The sequence below is a fragment of the Gadus chalcogrammus genome, chromosome 4, assembly GCF_026213295.1.
Source record: "Gadus chalcogrammus isolate NIFS_2021 chromosome 4, NIFS_Gcha_1.0, whole genome shotgun sequence".
Lineage (NCBI taxonomy): Eukaryota > Metazoa > Chordata > Actinopteri > Gadiformes > Gadidae > Gadus > Gadus chalcogrammus.
In genome coordinates this window covers 20,148,503-20,169,351 of record NC_079415.1, presented here as the reverse complement: position 1 = coordinate 20,169,351, position 20,849 = coordinate 20,148,503, and the positions used below count along the sequence as shown (strand labels likewise).

The 20,849-nt window shown below is 45.4% G+C and overlaps 1 protein-coding gene across 2 annotated transcripts; it reads left to right on the top strand.

The window, feature by feature from the left end:
• Positions 1-9,244: 9,244 nt before the first annotated feature.
• LOC130380682 (uncharacterized) lies at positions 9,245-14,327 on the top strand. 2 transcript variants are annotated; one of them, XM_056587970.1, is made up of 11 exons: positions 9,245-9,515; positions 10,273-10,405; positions 10,489-10,735; positions 11,209-11,485; positions 11,589-11,756; positions 11,862-11,938; positions 12,033-12,213; positions 12,408-12,656; positions 12,762-12,933; positions 13,019-13,167; positions 13,387-14,327. In XM_056587970.1, the coding sequence occupies exons 5-11, from the start codon at positions 11,639-11,641 to the stop codon at positions 13,566-13,568; spliced, it is 1,128 nt and encodes a 375-aa protein (XP_056443945.1). In that variant the 5' UTR covers positions 9,245-9,515; positions 10,273-10,405; positions 10,489-10,735; positions 11,209-11,485; positions 11,589-11,638; the 3' UTR covers positions 13,569-14,327. The 2 variants fall into 2 exon arrangements, with proteins under 2 accessions (XP_056443945.1, XP_056443946.1); XM_056587971.1 differs by lacking the exon at positions 9,245-9,515 and having other exon boundaries at positions 10,257-10,405.
• The last annotated feature ends 6,522 nt before the right edge of the window (positions 14,328-20,849 follow it).

Below are 20,849 nucleotides of genomic sequence, written 5' to 3'. Positions count from 1 at the left end.
CTATTATTGAACACATCTTAAAACATGGTGTCAGAAGTATCGCATCCAAAGACGGAGGAGCGTTAATACGTTGTGTTCCAGCTACGGTGACTGAGTGGGTGCTAACGTTAGCAGCAGAATGGCAGAGGGATTCCGCAAACCAGACCCACTGGGGTTTGACGGCAACGTTGCGGAAAACTGGAGGATATTTGAACAGGAATACGACATATTCGTTGCGGCAGCATGTTCAGACAAGCCTCCACGTACACAAGCCTTTATCCTGCTGAACCTGGCGGGCTCGGAAGCCTTAGAACGCAAATGTTCTTTTGTATATGCTCCCGCTTGTGGATGTTGTGGATGATGACGGAGTGGAAACTACTCCCGCCGAATCGAGAGAGGACCCCGAGTGCCTGAAAATAAAATTCCGTGAGCTTTGCAACCCGCAAACCAACGTCACTATGAAAAGACACATGTTCTTCACCAGGAACCAAAGACAAGGTGAGACTGTGGAAGCCTATGTGAGTGATTTAAGGAATAAAGTGAAGACATGCAGATTTGGAAATCTACAAGACGAGCTGGTTAAGGACAGATTTGTCACAGGCATACACAATGACAGTGTAAGGAAGATCTTACTCCGCAACAGCGAGCTAACTCTAATAAAAGCAATTTAAATTTGTCAAATTCACAAAATAACAGAACAGCGCACCAAGACTCTTGCTGCACCGAAACAAAACGGGACGAATGTAGACACCGTACGTTTCAAGACAAAGCAGTCACAGCAACGGCCATTTAAACAAACGACATACACTGAAGGTGAAAGCTCACGTCACCTGCCGCAACTGTGGAAATAAACACGACCCAGACAAGGGAAAGTGCCCTGCATTTGGCCAGCTGTGCAACAAGTGGAACCATTTCAAACGATGTTGCAGATCAACACAGAGCTCCCACAAGTACAGGCAAGGGAGATCAGTCAATGTGGTTGATACTGCCCAAGGCTCAAGCAGCAGTGACGAGTCATACTATGTGGATGGACTTTCCATAGCCACTGACGTGGTTGACACAGGGGAAGAAAAAGAGGATATTTTCTGCACTATGTCTATGTCAATGGAAAGCCCTTGGAACTCAAAGTAGATATTGGGGCGAAGTGTAATGTGCTGTCAAGCGACGCCTTGACACAAGTGAGACGCAAAGAGAGATTGGACACCTCAAGGAGGACGAGGCTTGTCGCATATGGAGGAGATGAAATCCCCTCGGCCGGCTCAGTATATCTATCCTGCCTGTCAGCATGTCAGCCATACGACTTACGCTTCCAGGCAGTGGAGCGAGATGTGCAGCCACTGCTTGGCGTGCGAGACAGCGTTCGCATGGGCCTAGTCACTTTAAGTAAGGAAGTACACCAACTTCGTTTGAAGGAAGAGCCTAGTTTTTCACATGAGGTGTTCAAGGACTATGCTGACCTCTTCACAGATGATGTGGGCACGCTCCCTATCACCTACAAAATGACACTTGACCCTGAGGCACAACCGGTGGTCAGGCCTGCACATCGATTACCAGTCGCAATACGTGAGAAGGTCAAGGCAGAACTGGACAGGATGATAAGCTTAGGCATCATAACTCCAGTTTCGGAACCAAGTGAATGGGTCTCAGCAATGGTGGCGACCCACAAGAAGAACTCTGATGACATAAGACTCTGCATCGACCCACGAGACATAAAAAAAGTGCTCAAACGCCCTCATTACCCCATGCGCACTGTGGAGTACGTAGCTGCGCAAATGCCCCACTCCACAGTGTTCTCTACACTAGACGCTAAGAGCTCATTCTGGCAGATTCCCCTGCACAAGGACTCCTCCAAGCTGAGGACATTCAGTACGCCATTTGGGAGGTTCAGGTTCCTGAGAATGCCATTTGGCATCAGCTCCGCCAGCGAAGTGTTTCAACACGCGATGGAGCAGATCTTTGCTGGCTACCCGTGTGTGGTAATAGTTGATGACATCATTGTCGGGGGAAATGGCGAAGAAGAACATGATAAGAACCTGAAGAAGATTCTCAACCGAGCACGGGAAGTTAACCTGAGACTTAATCCGCTTAAGTGCAAATTCAGGCAGAGGGAGATCGGCTACGTCGGTCACACATTCACAAGCGACAGGCTCAAGCCTGACCCGTCCAAAACAAGAGCAATTGCGGAAATGGCAGCACCAAACAATGTCACAGCGTTGAAGCGCTTCCTCAGCGTCATAAATTACATGGCCCGTTTCATCCCGAACATCAGTGAGGTCTCTGCTCCCTTACATCAGCTGACGCACAAGGACTGTGATTGGTGCTGGTATGAACAACACCAGAATGCTTTCGACACGCTCAAGAGGTCTCTTGCCAGCCCACCAACGCTGAGATACTACGACGTGAAAAAGCCAGTAACGCTAACCTGCGATGCTTCCCAGTATGGCCTTGGGGCGGCGTGTCTACAGGATGGAGCCCCGATCGCCTATGCTTTCCGCTCCTTGACACCGACCGAGATGCGCTACGCGCACATTGAAAAGGAACTTCTCGCTGTTCTGTTTGCATGTTCCAAGTTCAACGACTACATCTATGGCAAGCACATCCAGATTGAGACTGACCACCAACCGTTGGTCACTATTCTGTCAAAACCCCTACACACGGCTACAGCGCATGATGCTGCGACTGCAGAGAAGGAAGGGAAAGCATATGTACCTGGCAGACACGTTGTCTCGTGCTCCAATGAAAACAACGGAACAGCACAGCAATGAGGAGGCTTATTCTGAGGTGATGACTATCCAATAGATCTCCTCACGTCTCGAAGAGCTCAGAGAACACACAGCAGAGGACAAAGACCTGCAAGCACTTTGCAAAATCATCCAGCATGGATGGCCCAAGCGGGAAGCCAACCTGCCAAAAAGTGTACGCCAGTACTTCACGTTTGGAGATGAGCTGACGATTGAAGACGGTGTCATCATGAAGGGACCCAAGGCGGTCATACCACAATCCCTACAGTGTGAGTACATTGCAATTCTGCACAGAATCCCGGCACAGAAGCAACAAAACGCAGGACTAGAGACATTGTGTCCTGGCCCTCCATGTCCAAAGACATTTTGATCAACAGAAGGAACCACTCAAACTTCACCCCTTCCCGGATCTGCCAGTTAGTGGCCACAGACATTTTCGAATGGAATGGCCAGTACTACTTAGTGCTGGTAGATTCATATTCAGGATGGACATGACTTCCACCACTGTCATACAAAGTTAAAGCGCATTTCTCAGTTCACGGATGCCCCCACCTGCTTCTTTCGGACAACGGCGCTTAGTACACGAGCCAGCGGTTTAAGGACTTTGCTTCCACATGGGACTTTGTCCACCGCACCAGTAGCCCAGAATTCCCGCAGTCTAATGGCCTGGCAGAGAAGGCTGTCAGCTCGCAAAGAAGCTACTTGAAAAGTCCAGACGTGAAGGAACGGACGCTTTTCTGAACCAAAAGCCGGCGCCACCCCTCCAGCAGCATGCCGGAGATCTATAGGTCACACGAGCGGGACGCGTATGCAAGCCCAACCGCAAGTACCTGCAATAAGCACTGCAAGGCCTATGGGCTGTTTTTCAGTTTTCTATGGGCTGTTACAGCGGCTTTCCACCGGATTACTATTTTCCTATTGACTGTTACAGTGGTTTTGTACCGGACTGTTTTTTTTGCATAGGGCCGGCTGTTGGAATGTTGGTCATCGTTATTCGCACTTCTTGTAACTACTACTGTGTTCTAAAAAAAAGAAAGATTTTTTTTTTTATTGCACTGCATGCTGTATTTACTTGCATATGTTTATTGTTGACTCATAAACAGGCAGGGTTTGTTGTCCCCACCAATTGTCCCTTGCAAAGAGTTCAGGACACTACCTCTGTGTTTTATCATTTAAGTTATTCTATGGGCATAGAAACTAAAGAGGGAGGATGTAGAATGATATGCAATGCTCATACGCATTGTCACAGGTGAGCCACCGTACCGAGCGAGAAGGTATGTGCGCATGCGTGCTGGTACGGAGATCTGAGAAATATAGTTTGTGGCCACACAACAGATGCCGGTTAAGTTGATGAACCCTGTGAATGTTAAATAAACATCCTGAAAGATACAAAGGACTATTATTGAACACATCTTAAAACAGTGTCCTACACTGACATTCGTCATTGGTGATTGGGACAGTCCCGATTTTGAGTTGCGTGTCCCTAGTCCCTAATATCTCAGGCCATAGCAAAGTAGGAGGTAGTGGACCTGAAGATGGGGACAGGGAGTGGGCTAATAAGTTAAATCTATTTTTTAACCGATTTGATATGGAGGCCTCCGCTACCACACAAGACCCCGTCCACCAGAGCCCAGTCCAATCGGCACCACCAGCCTACACCACCAGCCTGCTCCACTCTGGGGTTACCCCCCACTTCCCTCCCCCCACTTGTCCATCTCCACCTCCAGTAGTGCTCTTCACTTCACATAACCCCTCCCCCACTCACTCAGGGCGTGTCTCCCAAGTCTGCGGGGGTCTCACCTCTCCCCCCGGCCTACCCCTAACTACAGATCAGGTGAGAGATGTGTTTAGGAGGATGAAGGTGAGGAAGGCTACGGGTCCTGATGGGAATAGCCCCAGACTGCTTAGGGACTGTGCTGATGAACTCTATGGGGTCTTTCAGTACATTTTTAACATCAGGCCTGGGGAGAGTCCCAATCCTGTGGAAGACTTTCTGTGTTGTCCCCTCTCATGTTTTTTGATTTTTCCAGCGCCTTCAATACAATCCAGCCGGCACTTCTGAGGGTGAAGTTGGAAGGAGCGGGGGTCGGCTGTCATCTTACTGCCTGGATCATTGACTACCTCCCCAACAGACCACAGAACGTGAGGCTGCGTGGCTGTGAGTCAAATGTGGTACTCTGCAGCAAAGATGTCATCTCCAGAAATTCTCAGATGACACAGCAATTGTTGGCTGTGTTACAAAGGGGAATGAGCTGGAGTACAGGGGGGTCATCACCAGCTTTGTTGAATGGTGTGGAAAAAAATCATCTTCAGATGAACACCAGTAAGACAAAGGAGATGGTGATTGACTTCAGCCGTAAGGCACCACCAATTGCACCAGTGAACATCCAGGGAGGTGACATTGAGGTGGTATCAGTCTACAAATACCTTGGTGTTCACCTCAACAATATACTGGACCAGTCATATAACACAGATGCGTTGTACAAGAAGGGCCAAAGTCGTCTACACTTGCTGAGAAGATTGAGGTCTTTTGGGGTGTGCAGGCCGCTGTTAAGGACTTTTAATGACACTGTTGTTGCATCTGTCATTTTTATGCAGTAGTCTGTTGAGGTTGTGGGTTCACTGAGAGGGACAGGAAGAAACTTAATAAGCTGGTGGGAAGGGCTGGCTCTTTCCTGGGCTGTAGTACACTGGAGCCGGTTGAGGTGGTAGGGGAGAGGAGGATGTTGGACAAATTGGAATCCATCAGGTCCAATTCCTCTGATCCTCTCCATGAGACAGTGGTAGTTCAAAACAGTTCCTTTAGTACAGGGATGGGCAACTGGCGGCCCGCGGGCCGCATACGGCCCGCATCCTCACTCAGGCCCGCACATAATTTTTATTTAATAAAAAGATAAAAATAAATAAAAAATGAATAAATAAATCGAGTTACAGAAAACTTGGTTAAGAAAGAAAAAAAGCAGAGTATCTGTTCATAGAATTCAAAGGCAAACCTATGTGTCTTGTTTGCTTAGACGCGATATCAGTCATGAAAGATTCCCACTTAAGTCGCCACTACAACTACTACAACTGTCCTGATGTGAATATCATGCTTGTTGGGTTTGAGTTCATTGAGTTGTTGCACTTAATGTTGGGCCACTGTTTTTCAGTTTTGTGACATCATTGAATGATGATGTATGTGAGCCCTTTACACTGATCAAAATACTAACCAATCATGTGGCTGTTTGAGCATGGAAAACATGAAATTAATGTATGTTGGTTCAATCAACATACCATACATAGGTTATGAAGCTGGAAGATTTTGTAGGTAGTGGCCATCCCCAAAATGCACGAGAATACAGGAAATCATATCCAACAAATTCAAAAATGTGTAGCTTCTCTCAGTTTACATCTAGTTTAAATGCAAAGTCACATGGCCCTCTGATGGTGATGATGAAGAATTATGGCCCTCTTTATCATGAAAGTTGCCCATCCCTGAACTACATGTATACACTTATTCCGATTGGTTTAGGGTGGATGCGGCTACTTTTTAACTTAGAGAGATGGTATCAGCAGTACTTTTATGCACACCGAACTTGACTGCTGTCAAGGGAAGTAGATTTATTTATTTTTTTTGACCACCGTCATCCCGATAATGACCGGCGTTCTGTACATTATCCCTTAACAGCACTCTCTCTCCCAACAGTCTTGGCTGCGCACTCTCATCCAAATACCTAGTGTTTGCGGCGGAGGATGGGGTAGATATAAAGACCAGACGAGAAACTGACTCACAGTGCTGTCCTCCTTCTTCTTAATTGAAGGAGCAGGCAGAGAAAAGCCCTATCCTGTTGGGCTTTCACTAAAATCAAATAGGCCTACATCAAAATGTCGCCGCCGGTCCAGTTGTGTCAGGTGTGCGCGAGAGACATAGGAACGTACGCTCGCCACTTTTGAAAATGTCATATATACAGTACATTTGGATCGCATGATAGGAATAGATCTACTCAGATTAGAAATGTAATCGGATCAGAAGTGTCCATGTAAACGCGTCTAGTGATTGGTAGAATTTCGGAATGGCGGTACTAAAAAGTGTCGGAATGGGGGCATGTCAGAATGGCAGCATGTAACCCAAGAATCCCTATCTTGTTCAGGGAGGCATACCGCTAGACTGAAGACAGTGGGGATCAAACCCAGTACCTTTCGAATAGGACTCAAACACCCCTTACCACTTATCACTCGTTTGTCTGCTTTGTAACAGCGTTACAGACAGTGTGCAGAAAATGTCTGGGCTTTCATCCGAGTACCTGGAGGTCAGGTCCAGTTCATCAAAGTGCTTTCCACCAATTCTCCTTGAAAAGGTTTGTTTACTTTCCTCATTTTCTATTTATTTCCCGGCCTTTGATGAGCTGTCTGGTGAAGGGCTTTCCAGACATATATTAATTAAACCAAAGACGGTTTCATTGCCAAGGACAATAATTACCTCTCTCTCTTTGCCATTAGGCCATCAACGCGCGCTGAGGAGGCGAACATCCTCCACCAAAACAAAAAACCCACAGGATTCACTTGGAACAACACGGCCGCCTCATTTGGCAGTGGATATCTGGACTAATATCTCTCCCTTTCTTTCGCTCGGCGGTGGGTCGGGTGAACCCCGATAAAGGTTGCGTCGGCCCTGTGACGGGGTGACAGGTCTGGGCATCATTACCGGCTTCGTCCAGGGTCAACGTCGACCCCGCTGTTGTCACCCGGGAGGGTGAGGAGGCCTGACACCCCCCCCCCCCCCCATCAAGACTTTCGATGTCCTAATGAGGGTGCGGACCGACGCCGTCCTAATGAGGACATTGGATGCGATTGCGTCCGGGTTCCGTCAGCGATTTGGTTCAACAAGCACACACACACACACACACACACAGACACACACATACTAATATCCGAGACATTCTCGTTGACCAGTGTTGAGGTGTTGAACAAGTAAAGCATCGCTTTTGACGCAGCACTACTCCGCCTCGGGTCCTGTTAGGAAACACAGGATGACAGGATAGTTATATGTACTGGAGTTTTCGGTAAATGAGTGCATAATATAATAACATTTTGCCTATAATTTTACAACGTATAACATTCACTCACCACAAATGACTCTTAAAAGCAGTGCCAACATTAAAATATTTTTTAACTATTCAGCGAACAAAAGGCAACAGGCTCATTCCGCCACTTATAACAACTGCTGCCGTGGACTCTGAAGAGTCAAGGTCGACGCTCGCCTCTGATAGATTGAAGTCTTTGGAGACTTACGCTACACACGCACACGCTCTCTCACACAAACAGGCAGACAGACACACACCATTGCTCTCAACACCAATCGGTGATCCGGTAAAAAAATTAAAAAATAGTAACGCACAGTGACTTTGATTAGTAACTTTAATCTGATTACTGGTTTGGAAATAGTAACGAGTTAGATTACTTGTTACTGAAAAAAGTGGTCCAAGGCCAGAAACGCGTTACTAAGTAAATGTGCGTTCACATCAGAAGCGAATTGAGCTGACAAATCACCGGAAGTCATTCACTTTCTATGGGCAAGAGCGACCAAAGCGACAACGCTACCAACGGCCAATGGTGAGCGACCAGAGCAACCAAAAAAAGTTGAAGACGGCTGAACTTTATGAAAATTACTATGGCGCGTTTCGGCGGCAAAACACTGACAGCCGATTGGAATGTAGACGCTCTTCGCTTGCGTGGATCCCAGGGAACACCGAACACCGGCACTTTGGCTCCTACCTACTTTTTTGGTTCCTACTGACTGTACAAATGTCGACTGAAAAATGAATCGCGGCTGTAAGTGGGCACCCGGTGTTTTACGATCAGAGCCTTTTTCATTTCAGAGATCGAGACAAAAAGGCTCTGGCCTGGGTGGAGGTGTCACACGTGGTTGGTTGGTCTGGTGAGTTAGTTAATGAAACGTTTGAGATTATTTTAAAATAGGTGCGATACATATGCCTGCTAACCGACATCCTACCTAACTAATCTTCCTTGCTCTGAATGGGACGATATCGTTTTCAAATATCGAAAATACATTTGTTGTGCAAAGGTTTAATACGTTGTGCAAAGGAATAATGCACGCATAATAATGCAATAATAATGCAAATGAATAATGCACGGAACAAACTTGTCACTTCAATTCAGTTTAATTGAGGATAGACAGCTGACAAATGGCCATTTAGCAGACGCCTTTATCCAAAGCGACTTACATAAGTACATTTGTCCTTTGTCAAGTATTTAAACAATATATCGCTTTAAAGGGGACATATTATGAAAACAGCACTTTTCTTGGGATTTGGGGTGTTTGAAAAAAGTCTGTACTTGATTTTTTTGAGTAAGATACGCATTTCGGGAAGCAGCCCGCCTCAAGCTACCAAACGAGCTAGTCAGTTTCAGCGCCCGTTCCTACGTAGGATGGGGCGCTCATTTGAATATGACCCCACCCCCTTCAATCAGAGTATAAATAGGACACGGCCTTGTGTTTCATGATTGGAATTCATCATGTCGAGGATTTACAAGAGGTGTTCTGTTGTTGGCTGTATGGACGTCCACAAATCCCTCCATCGTGTCCCAGAGGACGAAAGAGCGACGTGGATTGATTTCATTTTTGAAGGCGAAGTCCCGGCTACAGTTGGCAAAAACCTGTTGGTCTGCGCTAACCACTTTACGACTGACTGTTTCTCCAACTTAGGTCAGTACACGGAAGGATTAGCTGTGAAACTTTATCTGAACGTGGGGTCCCTTCCAACTTTGCCTGGAATACCTGCAGACGAAGGACATGTAAGTATACAAATAATTTGCTGTGTGTTTCTTTAGTAGATTATCATGAACTTGTGCGTTTTTGTGGCGTGAGTTTTTCCATTGAAAACGATGAAAGGCTAGGGAAAGCACATGCTCCAAAGCTACCAAGGATACATTCAGTGAGACAATGGGTGAACTAGATTTGTATAGGTAAACGTTCGCATTGTGGGTAGTTAATGCAAAGGTGACATAGGGGAGTTGGAGTGACCATCGTGGAGAATACAAGACAGTTAACGGAATCTACATAACAAAGAAGTCATTCGATAGACATGGCCTGAGTATCAGATTTCGTGGCTACAATGGCAATTCAAATACCAACAAAGCTCCCATCCAGAGAGAGGAAGGGAGGTATCTAAAGGTACAGCGAGAATGTATATAAGTGAATAGCAATTATATATACACGGTGAATATAATTTGTATATTATAGTTAGGCAGTGGCTATTCGTACGGCGACCGAGCTTGTCACGTGACCGCTGCTCGGCGCTAATCCTAACCGGGCCGACCGTAATTATAGTAATTAATTATAGTAATAACCCTAACCCTTACCCTAACCCTAACCATAACCTGCCGTGAAAATAGACTAATGCAGTATTTTTACGGCGCGCCGTACGAATAGCCTAATTGCTATTCTGACGGTCGCCGTACGAATAGCCACTGCGTCATAGTTATGCTTGATATTTAAACGACACAGAGCTATATATGCAAGATAAGGTTGACGTCTCTTTTTTTCCGATAGGCCTCAGAGCATCCTGCATCATCGAAGTTACCTGCTACAAGGGATATTGGCTGCAATACTGAGCCACCTCAGAGACACCATGTTGGCACACAACTCTCTTTGAAGACTCTTCATTCACATTACAGAAGTGAAGGTTGGTAGTGTTTATACTGTAACAGTGCAGTCATGTTTTATTCCTAAGAATGCCCTATCATAAATATATACGTTTTGTTACAGCTGTGCAGGCTACTGTGTCCTTCAAGGACTTTGGCACATCCACTGATCCCTTCACAGGCCCACTGCCTGTAGCATGCTCGACACCTGTAAAGCCGCCACCATCTAAGAGACCTCGGCTGCAGCAGCAGGAGGAGGAGGGGGAGGAGGATTGTCTCGAGGGCAGCGCAATACTGGCTTCTGAAGGGCTGGACGCAACCTTTCACCCTGAAGACTCGGTCACAACTTTGCCTGAGTCAACATTCATGTCGTGAGTAACTGAAATATCCATGTCTCAATGTATATAGGCAAGGCAAGGCAAGGCAACTTTATTTATATAGCACTTTTCATACACAAGGCAGACTCAAAGTGCTTCACATATAAACATTGTCATACAATAAAATAAAATAATAGATAAGTAAAAGAAAAACATATGCAAAGAAATGGGTAGAATAGAAAAAGGCATTTTAGTATTAAAATAGAAAATAAAGGCAAAGTTAAAAAAGCTTTTTAGAAAGTGCAATGTATTTAAGATTTTAGCAGAAAGCTATAGCAAACATAAAAGTCTTCAGTCTTGTTTTAAAGGTGCTTGTTTTAAAGGCATTATAAATCAGTTTTCAATTTTTTTGTGGAAATGGATGATGTGTACTTCAGGAGTTCTGCTTTATAATGCCTTTTTAAAGTATTTGGTTATTGTTCAAACTGTTTGAAAGAGTTATTGATTAACTAATTCCCCCCCCCCAGAGATGCTGAATCAACATCCAAACACGATATAAGGAAGTACATAGTGTACGAGACCTGTCTCATGGAGCTGTTCGAGGTGTGTCCTGTGTGCAAGCGTGTTTGCAGTGTGAAAAACAAAGTGCTTGGGACATTCATATCAGTGAAACAGCTGTGTGAGTATTGCGAGTATTCCCGAATTTGGCAAAGCCAGCCTCTTCTGGATAGCACACCAGCTGGGAACTTGCAGCTTTCTGCAGCAGTGTACAGCAGTGGAGCCTCTTTCTTCAAACTTCGAAGGGTAAATGAATGAATAAGTAAATAATAATTTGCCCCATTGTTGAACATGATATATGTTTTACATTATCAAGTCCTATTTATTTATTTTTTTATTTTTTTATCAGGTGTTCAAGGCGATGCATCTGCAGATTATTCCTTTCGTCGGCATGCCTGAATGTTTATAGAGCCAGCTATTGTCCATAAATGGAACCATTCCCAGGATGTGATGCTGCAGCAGCTCAGCGAAGAAAGAAAAGTAATACTTGGTGGCGACATGAGGGCTGATTCTCCAGGTATATATTTTGAAATGCTAAGAGTAGGATATGTCTGATTGTAAATGACTACGAATACATAAACGCATACCAGACATATAAAATATTGTGACTATGTTTTCACAGGGCACTGTGCAAAATTTGGGAGCTACACCATGATGGACCTCAACACCAAAACTATTGTCGATCTCCAGTTGGTTCAGGTAGGCGTGACGAATAAAGTGTAGTGTTCTGTTTCTTACTTTTTGGCAATGTCACAAATTTTAAATATGGACCCGTACTTCTGATTTTTGACAGAGCAATGAGGTTGGAGGAAGCTCCCATATGGAGAAGGAAGGCCTGAAGAGGAGCCTGGCATTGTTGGATGCACGTGGTGTAACCATCGATAGCATCGTCACTGACCGTCATCCACAAATCCAGAAATTTCTGAGGGACAACAACATCACTCAATTTTATGACGTCTGGCACATGGAGAAAGGTACACTCACCCAACGAAACATTAGAAACCTACTTATAGCAGGGACCCCCTTTTGCCTTCAGAACAAGATACAAGAAGTATTCTGTACATATGTCGGTGCATAATGATAGGATAGTATCTTGTAGTTGGTGAAAATGTGTGGAATTCATATTGGGTTCACTTCCGATTCTTAAAATATTTATTGTGATTTGTAGGAATTACAAAGCGACTACATAAAATAAGCAAAACCAAGGACTGCCAGAAAGTAAAGACATGGATGCAAGCCATCAGAAACCACATCTATTGGACGGCGGCATCGTCAATAACCGGGCCGGAGAGAGTGGCAAAATGGACCTCCCTCCTGAACCATGTTCAGGATATTCATACTCATGATGATCCCCTCTTCCCAAAATGTCTACATCCAATTCGCAGCACAACGGACAAGAGTAGATGGCTCTCAGGAGGTTTGTCTCATTCTCTTTTCAAAACTGGTTTGACTATATTGATTAGCTGCAAGTCCAGTCATTACCAATAAGTATGATATAATGTATGATATTTTTGTCTTTCAGCAACTCCTGCATTCTACAAGCTGGAGAAGGCGCTGACCAAGAAGACAGTCCTGAGGGATATAGCAAAGCTCAGTCCCCACCACCAGACGTCCTCTTTGGAGGCATTCCACGCCGTGATCCTGCGGTTCGCTCCTAAAAATGTGGTCTATCCATTTCTAGGAATGCTGTGCAGGTAAATTAAACTGCGATTACTTGTTGTGAACATTTGCCCATTTCTTGCAATTATTTTCATGTTTGATTTTTCTTTTTAATGTCAGACTCTACCTGGCTGCACTGCATTACAATGAGAATTCTGATAGAGGACAAGCCACTACGTCATCCGGGGATCTTATGTTCAGACTGACCTTTCCTAAGGCCAGGAAGGGAGAGTGCAGAGCCAAACCAGTGAAGACTGAGGCGACATTCCGTAAGTGTAAACTTTTTTTTTTACTCAGAAAATGAAAATTTATATTGAACATGAGACAAAGTACTGCAACTCGGGTACTTCCAACACAATAAATGAACAAATAAATACACATAAATACCTCAAAATATACCAAATATTCAAAGTGCAAAATGTCAATGCATGAAGTTAATCAATGAATAATCTAGTAACTAGTGATTCCCTTTTGTGTGTATTGCACAGAGTATGTGAATGATTTGATGGACATGATCATGGAGAAGGTCTTTGTCGACCCAGCATCCTACAGAGCTGAGATTCTGAAGATAAACATCCCGCCGGAACTGTCTTCAGAATATGAGCATTCAGACAAGGAGGAGGTCATCACCAGCTACGTCTCCAAATTTAATCAAGGGAGGGTGGTTTGAAGCCTCCGTATCTTCCATGGGCATCCGGAAATTCCCGGTGTATGCAAAGAGCCACGCATGATGGGATAACAACCCGTATCTTCCGCCCAAGGAAGCCCCAGCACCAGCTCACAAAATTTCTGTAGGCTAAATACCTGTAACGACTGAGAAAATGTAACATTGTTAGTCAACAGGTTCTACAATGTCAACATCTGTGTTCACATTTTCTCATTGAATTCAGTGAATTCTTCACTTATACTGTATTTAGATGCACAAATATTCATGACTGCGTTCAATAAATGTTTATTGTATCTGTACAATGTTTTATGTGAATTAATGCGTAATATGCAGTATCTGCTTATGTTAAAATATGATGTGAAATTGTGGCTTTGGCTGACTTTATTTAGTTTATTGTGTATGAACAGTCAAGTAGGTTATTATATGTAAAACTCACTGCTCTATCCCCCGTAGTCGCAAAGGACCGTAGTCAGCTCTGTAGATGTTGCAGGCGTTCTGCAGCGAGAACACATTCAGACAAACCAGTTCTAAACCTGGATGGTCTATCATGCAGGGAGGCCTTTCATCCAGCTGTTCCAGCCGTCTTGTAACCTATTATGGATAACATGAGGTGAGTATCTGCAGTGGCATGTTATCAGAAATCATGCACTGCAAACAAGTGTAGGTAAGGGTTAGGTAGCTGCTAATGTTACCTGAGGCACCTCCTGACAGCATAAGTTCTCCGGCTCTGACTGCATTGTGGCACAATTTCCACATGTGCACATGTGCAACAAATACAAATAAATCATGCATGCATAATGCTAAATAAATAAACCTGGCATACCAGTATTTGCAACCAATAATAGCTCCCATGTCTGAGATTGCTGCGTGCTCCAGATGGACACATTTTCCTAGCCTGAGTTGAATGTCCAGTAGCGCTAGGCATTCTCAAGATTACAACACAAACACATCTGGTTGACATAATTTCACGTTTTGTGAAATAGAATATAGTTATAACTAGTGTAAATTCAATAGGCTTACTATATAATCGCCTAGCTTTTAAAGATGGCTACTAGATACTTATATTTAATTCATTTGCACTATTAACATGACATATTTACCAAAAGCACCTTACCATGCATACTGAAACACGGCTGGCCCCCGCAAGCGTCTGATACAAGCGTATGCACCCAAGCAGACTATTCATAATATTCAAATGAACACGGAAGAGGCAGTGAATGAAGTATCCTATTGATTAGACAGCGATTCAGACACTGTCAGAGTGTGAGGAGACTTGACGGACAAGATGGCGGTTGACCTAGTTTCAAAGTTTATAGGCCTACGGTGTATACTCGGTAATACTGGTGTTGACGCAAGTGTATTACTCGGTGTGAAAATGTCCACATCGCGGCAACCCTAATGTCTTCTATATATCTAGTGCCAGCAGTTAGCGTCAAACTTATACGGGAAAATCAGACAATGACGTTGAAAAGTTCCTTAAAAAATAGAAAGATTTTCTATGACTAACCATTCAGAAGCATCCTGCTGAATTCTCAGAGTCTGGGGTTCTGCAGGAGCCTCCTCTCCTTCTTCAGGATCCAATTCAGGTTCGAACATACAGGGTTGAACCACTGAAGCTGCCATGTCCGCTACTTTCACATGCTACGCTGCACTCTCTCCGTAACCATGGTATCAGTTTGTTAGAAGGGCGTGTCCAAATGCAATGAGCTGGGTGCCTCATTTGCATTGAAGCTACACCCCCCTGAAACAGCACATTCTGAAAGGGACTGAACCAGAGGGAATAGCGGTAGGCGAGATTTTTTTTCCTAAAAGTTATTTCAAGCAAACAGCTTCAAAAACACGTTTTTGGAACCTCAAATGCTATGTTTACTTGCTGTGAAAATAGCATAATATGTCACCTTTAAGTGACAGTGATAATGACAGCTGGGTTTTTTGTTTTGTGTTCAATAGTTTATGAGTGCAACAAAAAATGGTAGGGTCTCAGGGACACTTACAGAAAGAATAAGAAAAACGAAAAGGAAAGGAGGAGGAGTGGTGCAGGGGCAGGTGGAGGGAAGCCATGGAAATATGCCCGCATAATGGCCTTTATAGAACCATTTCTGGAAGACCACCAAAGCCAGACCAACATGGCAGAACCAGGGCCAGTGAGTGAGAGTGAGAGCGAGGACACAGACCAGGCAGAACCAGGGAGAGCACCGGTCGAGGACCAGGCAGCACCAGGGAGAGCACCAGGGAGAGCACCAGGGAGAGCACCGGTCGAGGACCAGGAGGCACCAGGGAGAGCACAGGCCGCTGACCAGATAACACCACAGGCCGAGGAGCAGGCAGCAGGACACAGCAGGACAAAGACAGGATGAGGCAGAGGCCAGACTCGCAGCCTTGATGTGGACGAGAGGCTCATCACAGCCATAGAGGCTGTTAGTAATTGAGTTGTGGGTCAGAGTCGTCCTCCAGAGGACTCTGACTCACTATTCTTTCGAAGCCTCAAAGAGGATTTTAAAATGCTCTCACACAAAACTAGACAGGATCTTAAATTCCAAATTTACAGGATGGTGTATGAGGCCAAGTGTCGTGAGGTTGACTAGTAAGCTGCAGTGCTGTCAGCTGCACCCTGTTCACTCTCTCCCATGCCATTTATATATATTCACACACACACACACACACACGCACACGCACACACCTTTCCATTTGACAATTTTGTGATGATCTGATGTTCTTTCACTCTTTGACATGTACACAGGTTTGTTTGTTTGTCTGTTGTTAGGTTCTCTCAAAATGTGCACACTTTTTTTTTTGTTGCTGACTTGACTTGTTCACCCTTTGGATTAGTTTAGTTATTTTAGCCACTTGGGGGAGTATTGCATTGACTGTGGCATCACTTGGAATTATGTATATACAGGTGAGATGATCAAACATAGGATAGCTACCACATAATGTATTATTTAATGCAGAAATGGAAGTCATGCTTTTTATTGTATTTGGTTGGCTCTTAAAAGAGCCGTTTTAAATGAATGCTCAAACACCAGGTTGCCAGCCAACAGCTCCCTCATTGGAGAAGTAGGAGACATACGCCTCCCTGACAAGGAGGGCTTCCCGTGTGGCGTTGTTGCTGCCTGCTCGGTGAAAACACTGTAGGCCAGCAGTATCACGGTTTGCAGATGGTCCTGGTCGTGGTCTTGTTGGCCTGGTGTTTTTCCTGATGAAGTTGTGCAGGATACAGGTCGCTTTCACACAGGCATCCACATTGCTAGGTCTGACCCCAATGACTCCTCGGTACATACGCCACTGGGAGGTGAGAATACCAAAGGTATTCGATCAGCCCAGCATGGGACAACCTGAAGTTGAAAGCCCTGCGGCTGCCATACAAAAGGCTGCATGAGGTCACGGCGCAGCAGAAAGGCCTCATCAGCCACGAAGACAAACGGCTTTGGTCCCAAATTATCAGCACCTGGTAGCAGAGCATCCTCTGGTTTGCCAACTGTGCCGGCCCGCAGAGCCTGGCCAAAGATAGAATTGGCCAAGACACCACCATTACTGGTCCTCCCGTAGCTGCCCACATCCACCACACCAAAGCAGTACTGTGTATCCACCACTGCCAGGAGCACGATGGAGTAGGTTCCCTTATAGTTGTAGTATAGGGACCCTGAGTTGTTTGGGGCCCTGATGACTACATGTTTCCCATCGATTGATCCAAGGCAGTTAGGGCCCACCTCTCACGAAAGCCCTCCGCAATGCTCCTCCAATCATCTGTGGTGGGCACTGGCATGTACTCCTGTACCAAGGGAAAGATAGATAGATAGACAGATAGGCCTAGATATATAGATAAATATAGTCCATTATTTGCCTTGCGGAGCCAGCCAGTCCTGTGCATGTATGCAAATTAGCCATGTGTGCCAATGTCAATTTTTTTGAGTGAGCGACGAATGAGTGCAGATCATGATTTGCAGATGCAGATCAGTAAAAACATATTTTAACTGTCCTACTTGCTGTCGAAATACTTTATCCATCAAGCAAAACCGTCTCTGCAATATGGCCAAAGTGTATGGGAGTTCACTCTTTGATATGGCTGTCTGTACTTAAAGCATACGGCTCCTTTAAATGCGTCTGCAAAATTGAATTGTACTTCATGAGCGACAAAAGCGAACAGAAATATTCGTAGCGATACTTTATGAGCGACCAAAGCATCTTTGCAGCGCAATTCGCTTCTGATGTGAACGTACAGTAACGCGTTACTGTGAGCATCACTGCTCAGGGGTAGTATTATTCAGGAAATTTTCAGGGTACAAATTTCAGGATATGTTGTTCACTCATACGGCCCATCAGGAGAATAGCAGATGAATATCAGGACTTACACGTGTGTCTGAAAGCAGCTAGTGTGTGACCATTTGATTACATTATAAAATTAGTCTGTTTATGGGTAACAGGGTTAATGCGCGTGCGTGTTTGTGTGCGTGCGTGTTTGTGCGCTTCCGTGTATGCGTCGCTGCCTTTGTCTTGCCGTGCGGTGTGTGCGTGTGTGTGTTTGTTTCCATGTATGTTCGTGCGCATGTGCGTGTGTGTGCGGTGTGTGTATGTGCATGCTTGCGGTGTATGTATGCGTTTGCGCATGCTGTGTGAGTGTGTGAGCTGCAGGCTGCTTGGCATGAGTAACTGGTGCGACGGGCCTGCTATTATAGTAGTAAGATCTGTATTTATTGTACAATATGTGCTTGGAGATGCAGAAGTTAGAATTATTAAAACTTTTTTTTGGGACAAATATCACTAAAGTCGGTAACGGAGCCTTACAAAGCCATGGGTATGAGGGATGGCGGTGAGGGCCCTAGTGGTATGGGCCCTGGTGGTCAGGGCCCTGATTGGTTCCCTTTGGTTTGGTTTGGTCTTTCATTTGAGAAATGGACGCGATTCTCAGAGCCACCTGCCTATCCCTGTAATGTACTCTGAAGGCGTTTATGCAGCTGTGGCCTCAAGGCAGCTAGCTTGTTTCCAACAAGCTATATTGTACCATACAGACAGCTATAACCAAATACAATTGTTTGCTTGAAGTTCTTAAACAGTCTCAATTACTGTCAAGGAAGTTCTGAACGATCTGCACAGTTAAGATGGAAGCTCTAACGGTCTTCATCTTCAAAAGGAAGCATGAAACATGACGACTCTACAGATGAAACGTCCGTACCTGATTCAATGTTCCCCTTGGCCTAGTGACACAACGCCCAAGAGACTGCATAACCAACACAATACACACAGGGGTATTTACATGGCTCATTAAAAAGCATTGTCCCCTACTCAACGTCGTCCTCCTCAGGCTAATTGTGATTGAACGGTGGACACACTTGACAAGGTTAACAAAGAGGAGAGTGAGGAAGCCTGTGATACGACATAGGCCTACTCGCTAGGGGATGATTTGGCGTGTCATTAATGAAGCTAGGACAGCCGGCCACACACCTCAACATTAGCCCGGCCGGCTACACACCTCAACATTAGCCAGGCCGGCTACTAGGGCTGTGTTCAAAAAATCGATCCGCAATCCGATATCGATTCACGCTCAAAAAGCACGATATCGATCCAAAAATGTCTGGATCGATCTTTTCCAGGTGACTAAAGGCACTATTTTCTTTGACGCGCAAGGCGCACTATAAAAAGCGAGTGCCGGCTAAACGAAACCGAAACTTAAGCTAGCGAGATGGCTGAAGCGGCACCACTAAAATCACCTTCTGGAATGAAGGCTGATGTTTGGCAAAACTTCGGATTCAGACGTTACGAGGACAAAGACGAACTAGACAGAACAAAAGCAGTGTGCAAACTGTGTCAGACAGGTAAAATATAGTGGCAATACCACGAATCTCCGCAACCACTTATCCAGGCACCACGGCGACCTAGCTAAATCTGCCGCGAACCAAACAGCACTGGAAAAGGCATTTGGGGTTAAGTTTCCCTCGAATTCTACGCGTGCCTTGAGCATAACCGAGGGTGTCGGAATATTTATTAGTAAAGACCTCCGACCCTACAGCGTAGTGGAAAATGCTGGATTTAAACTACTGATCAAGAGGCTTGAACCACGCTATGTCCTGCCCAGTCGCAAACATCTGAGCGAAACGGTGATTCCACGAATGTATGCGAAAACAAAAGATGCCCTTGTGCATTCACTGAAATCTGCCGAGAGGGTGGCATTGACATGTGACTGCTGGACCTCGAGAAATACTGTGTCCTACCTGACAATCACTTGCCATCACATCGACGAGGAGTGGAGACTAGCCGCTAGCGTCCTTCAGACCAGAGCAGTTGAAACGAGCCACACTGCAAGCAATCTCGCAGACCTGCTCGCTGAAGCCATAGAAGAGTGGGGAATTTCCGACAAAAACCCCGCTCTTGTTACGGATAATGCAGCCAACATCGTGAAAGCGGTGCATTTGATGGGTCGTTTTCACATGGGCTGTTTCGCCCACCTCCTCAACCTGGCATCCCAAGCAGGACTAAAAACTCCTGCTATCGCAAGCTTACTGGGGCGGGTATGGCGGATTGTTGGGTTCTTCCACCGAAGTCCCACTGCGAGCCACTCATTGAAAGATAAGCAACAGCTACTTCAACTGCCGCAACATAAACTCGTGATGGATGTCACGACCCGGTGGAACAGCTCGCTGGATATGCTGGGCCGTTTCCTCGAGCAGCAGCCAGCCATCTCAGCAGCGCTGCTGTCCCCCGACGTCCGCAGGAGGGAGAATGACCTCTGCACATTGACTGAGACGGACATCACCACTGCAGAGGACGTGGTTAGATGCCTCGAACCCTCTTTTGGCAGGCCTTGCAAAGCAATATCTTTGCATTCCTGGGACCAGTGTCCCATCTGAACGAGTTTTCTCAACAGCTGGAGACATTGTTAGTGCTCAAAGGAGCTGCCTCACTCCACAGCATGTTGACCAGCTCCTTTTTCTCCAGAAAATTACATAATTCCTGAAGACTAGGACTCTTCTCAGTCAGGCATAATTTTTTCACTTTGTTCTTGTGGCTGAGCTGGTTGGTTAGTTCCTGTCTATTGTTTTACTCCTGCCATGGGTAGGCCTATGTCATTACCATCTAGCACACTTTTACATACATTCAGTCCAAGGCAGGCCTCTCTCTCTCTCTCTCTCTCTCTCTCTCTCTCTCTCTCTCTCTCTCTCTCTCTCTCTCTCTCTCTCTCTCTCTCTCTCTCTCAACCTGTATGGCATTTCACAAGTCTCTGGTTGTCAAAGACTGGGTACAGGGGTTCTTGTAGTTTTCTAATATAGAGGGCCACTTAATTTTAAT

Coding starts and splice junctions, on each gene's coding strand:
- LOC130380682 (XM_056587970.1), top strand. CDS start 11,639: ATGTTTATAGAGCCAGCTATTGTCCATAAATGGAACCATTCCCAGGAT. Junction 12,657..12,761: donor GAGTAGATGGCTCTCAGGAG/GTTTGTCTCATT, acceptor TTTGTCTTTCAG/CAACTCCTGCATTCTACAAG. Junction 13,168..13,386: donor GAAGACTGAGGCGACATTCC/GTAAGTGTAAAC, acceptor TGTATTGCACAG/AGTATGTGAATGATTTGATG.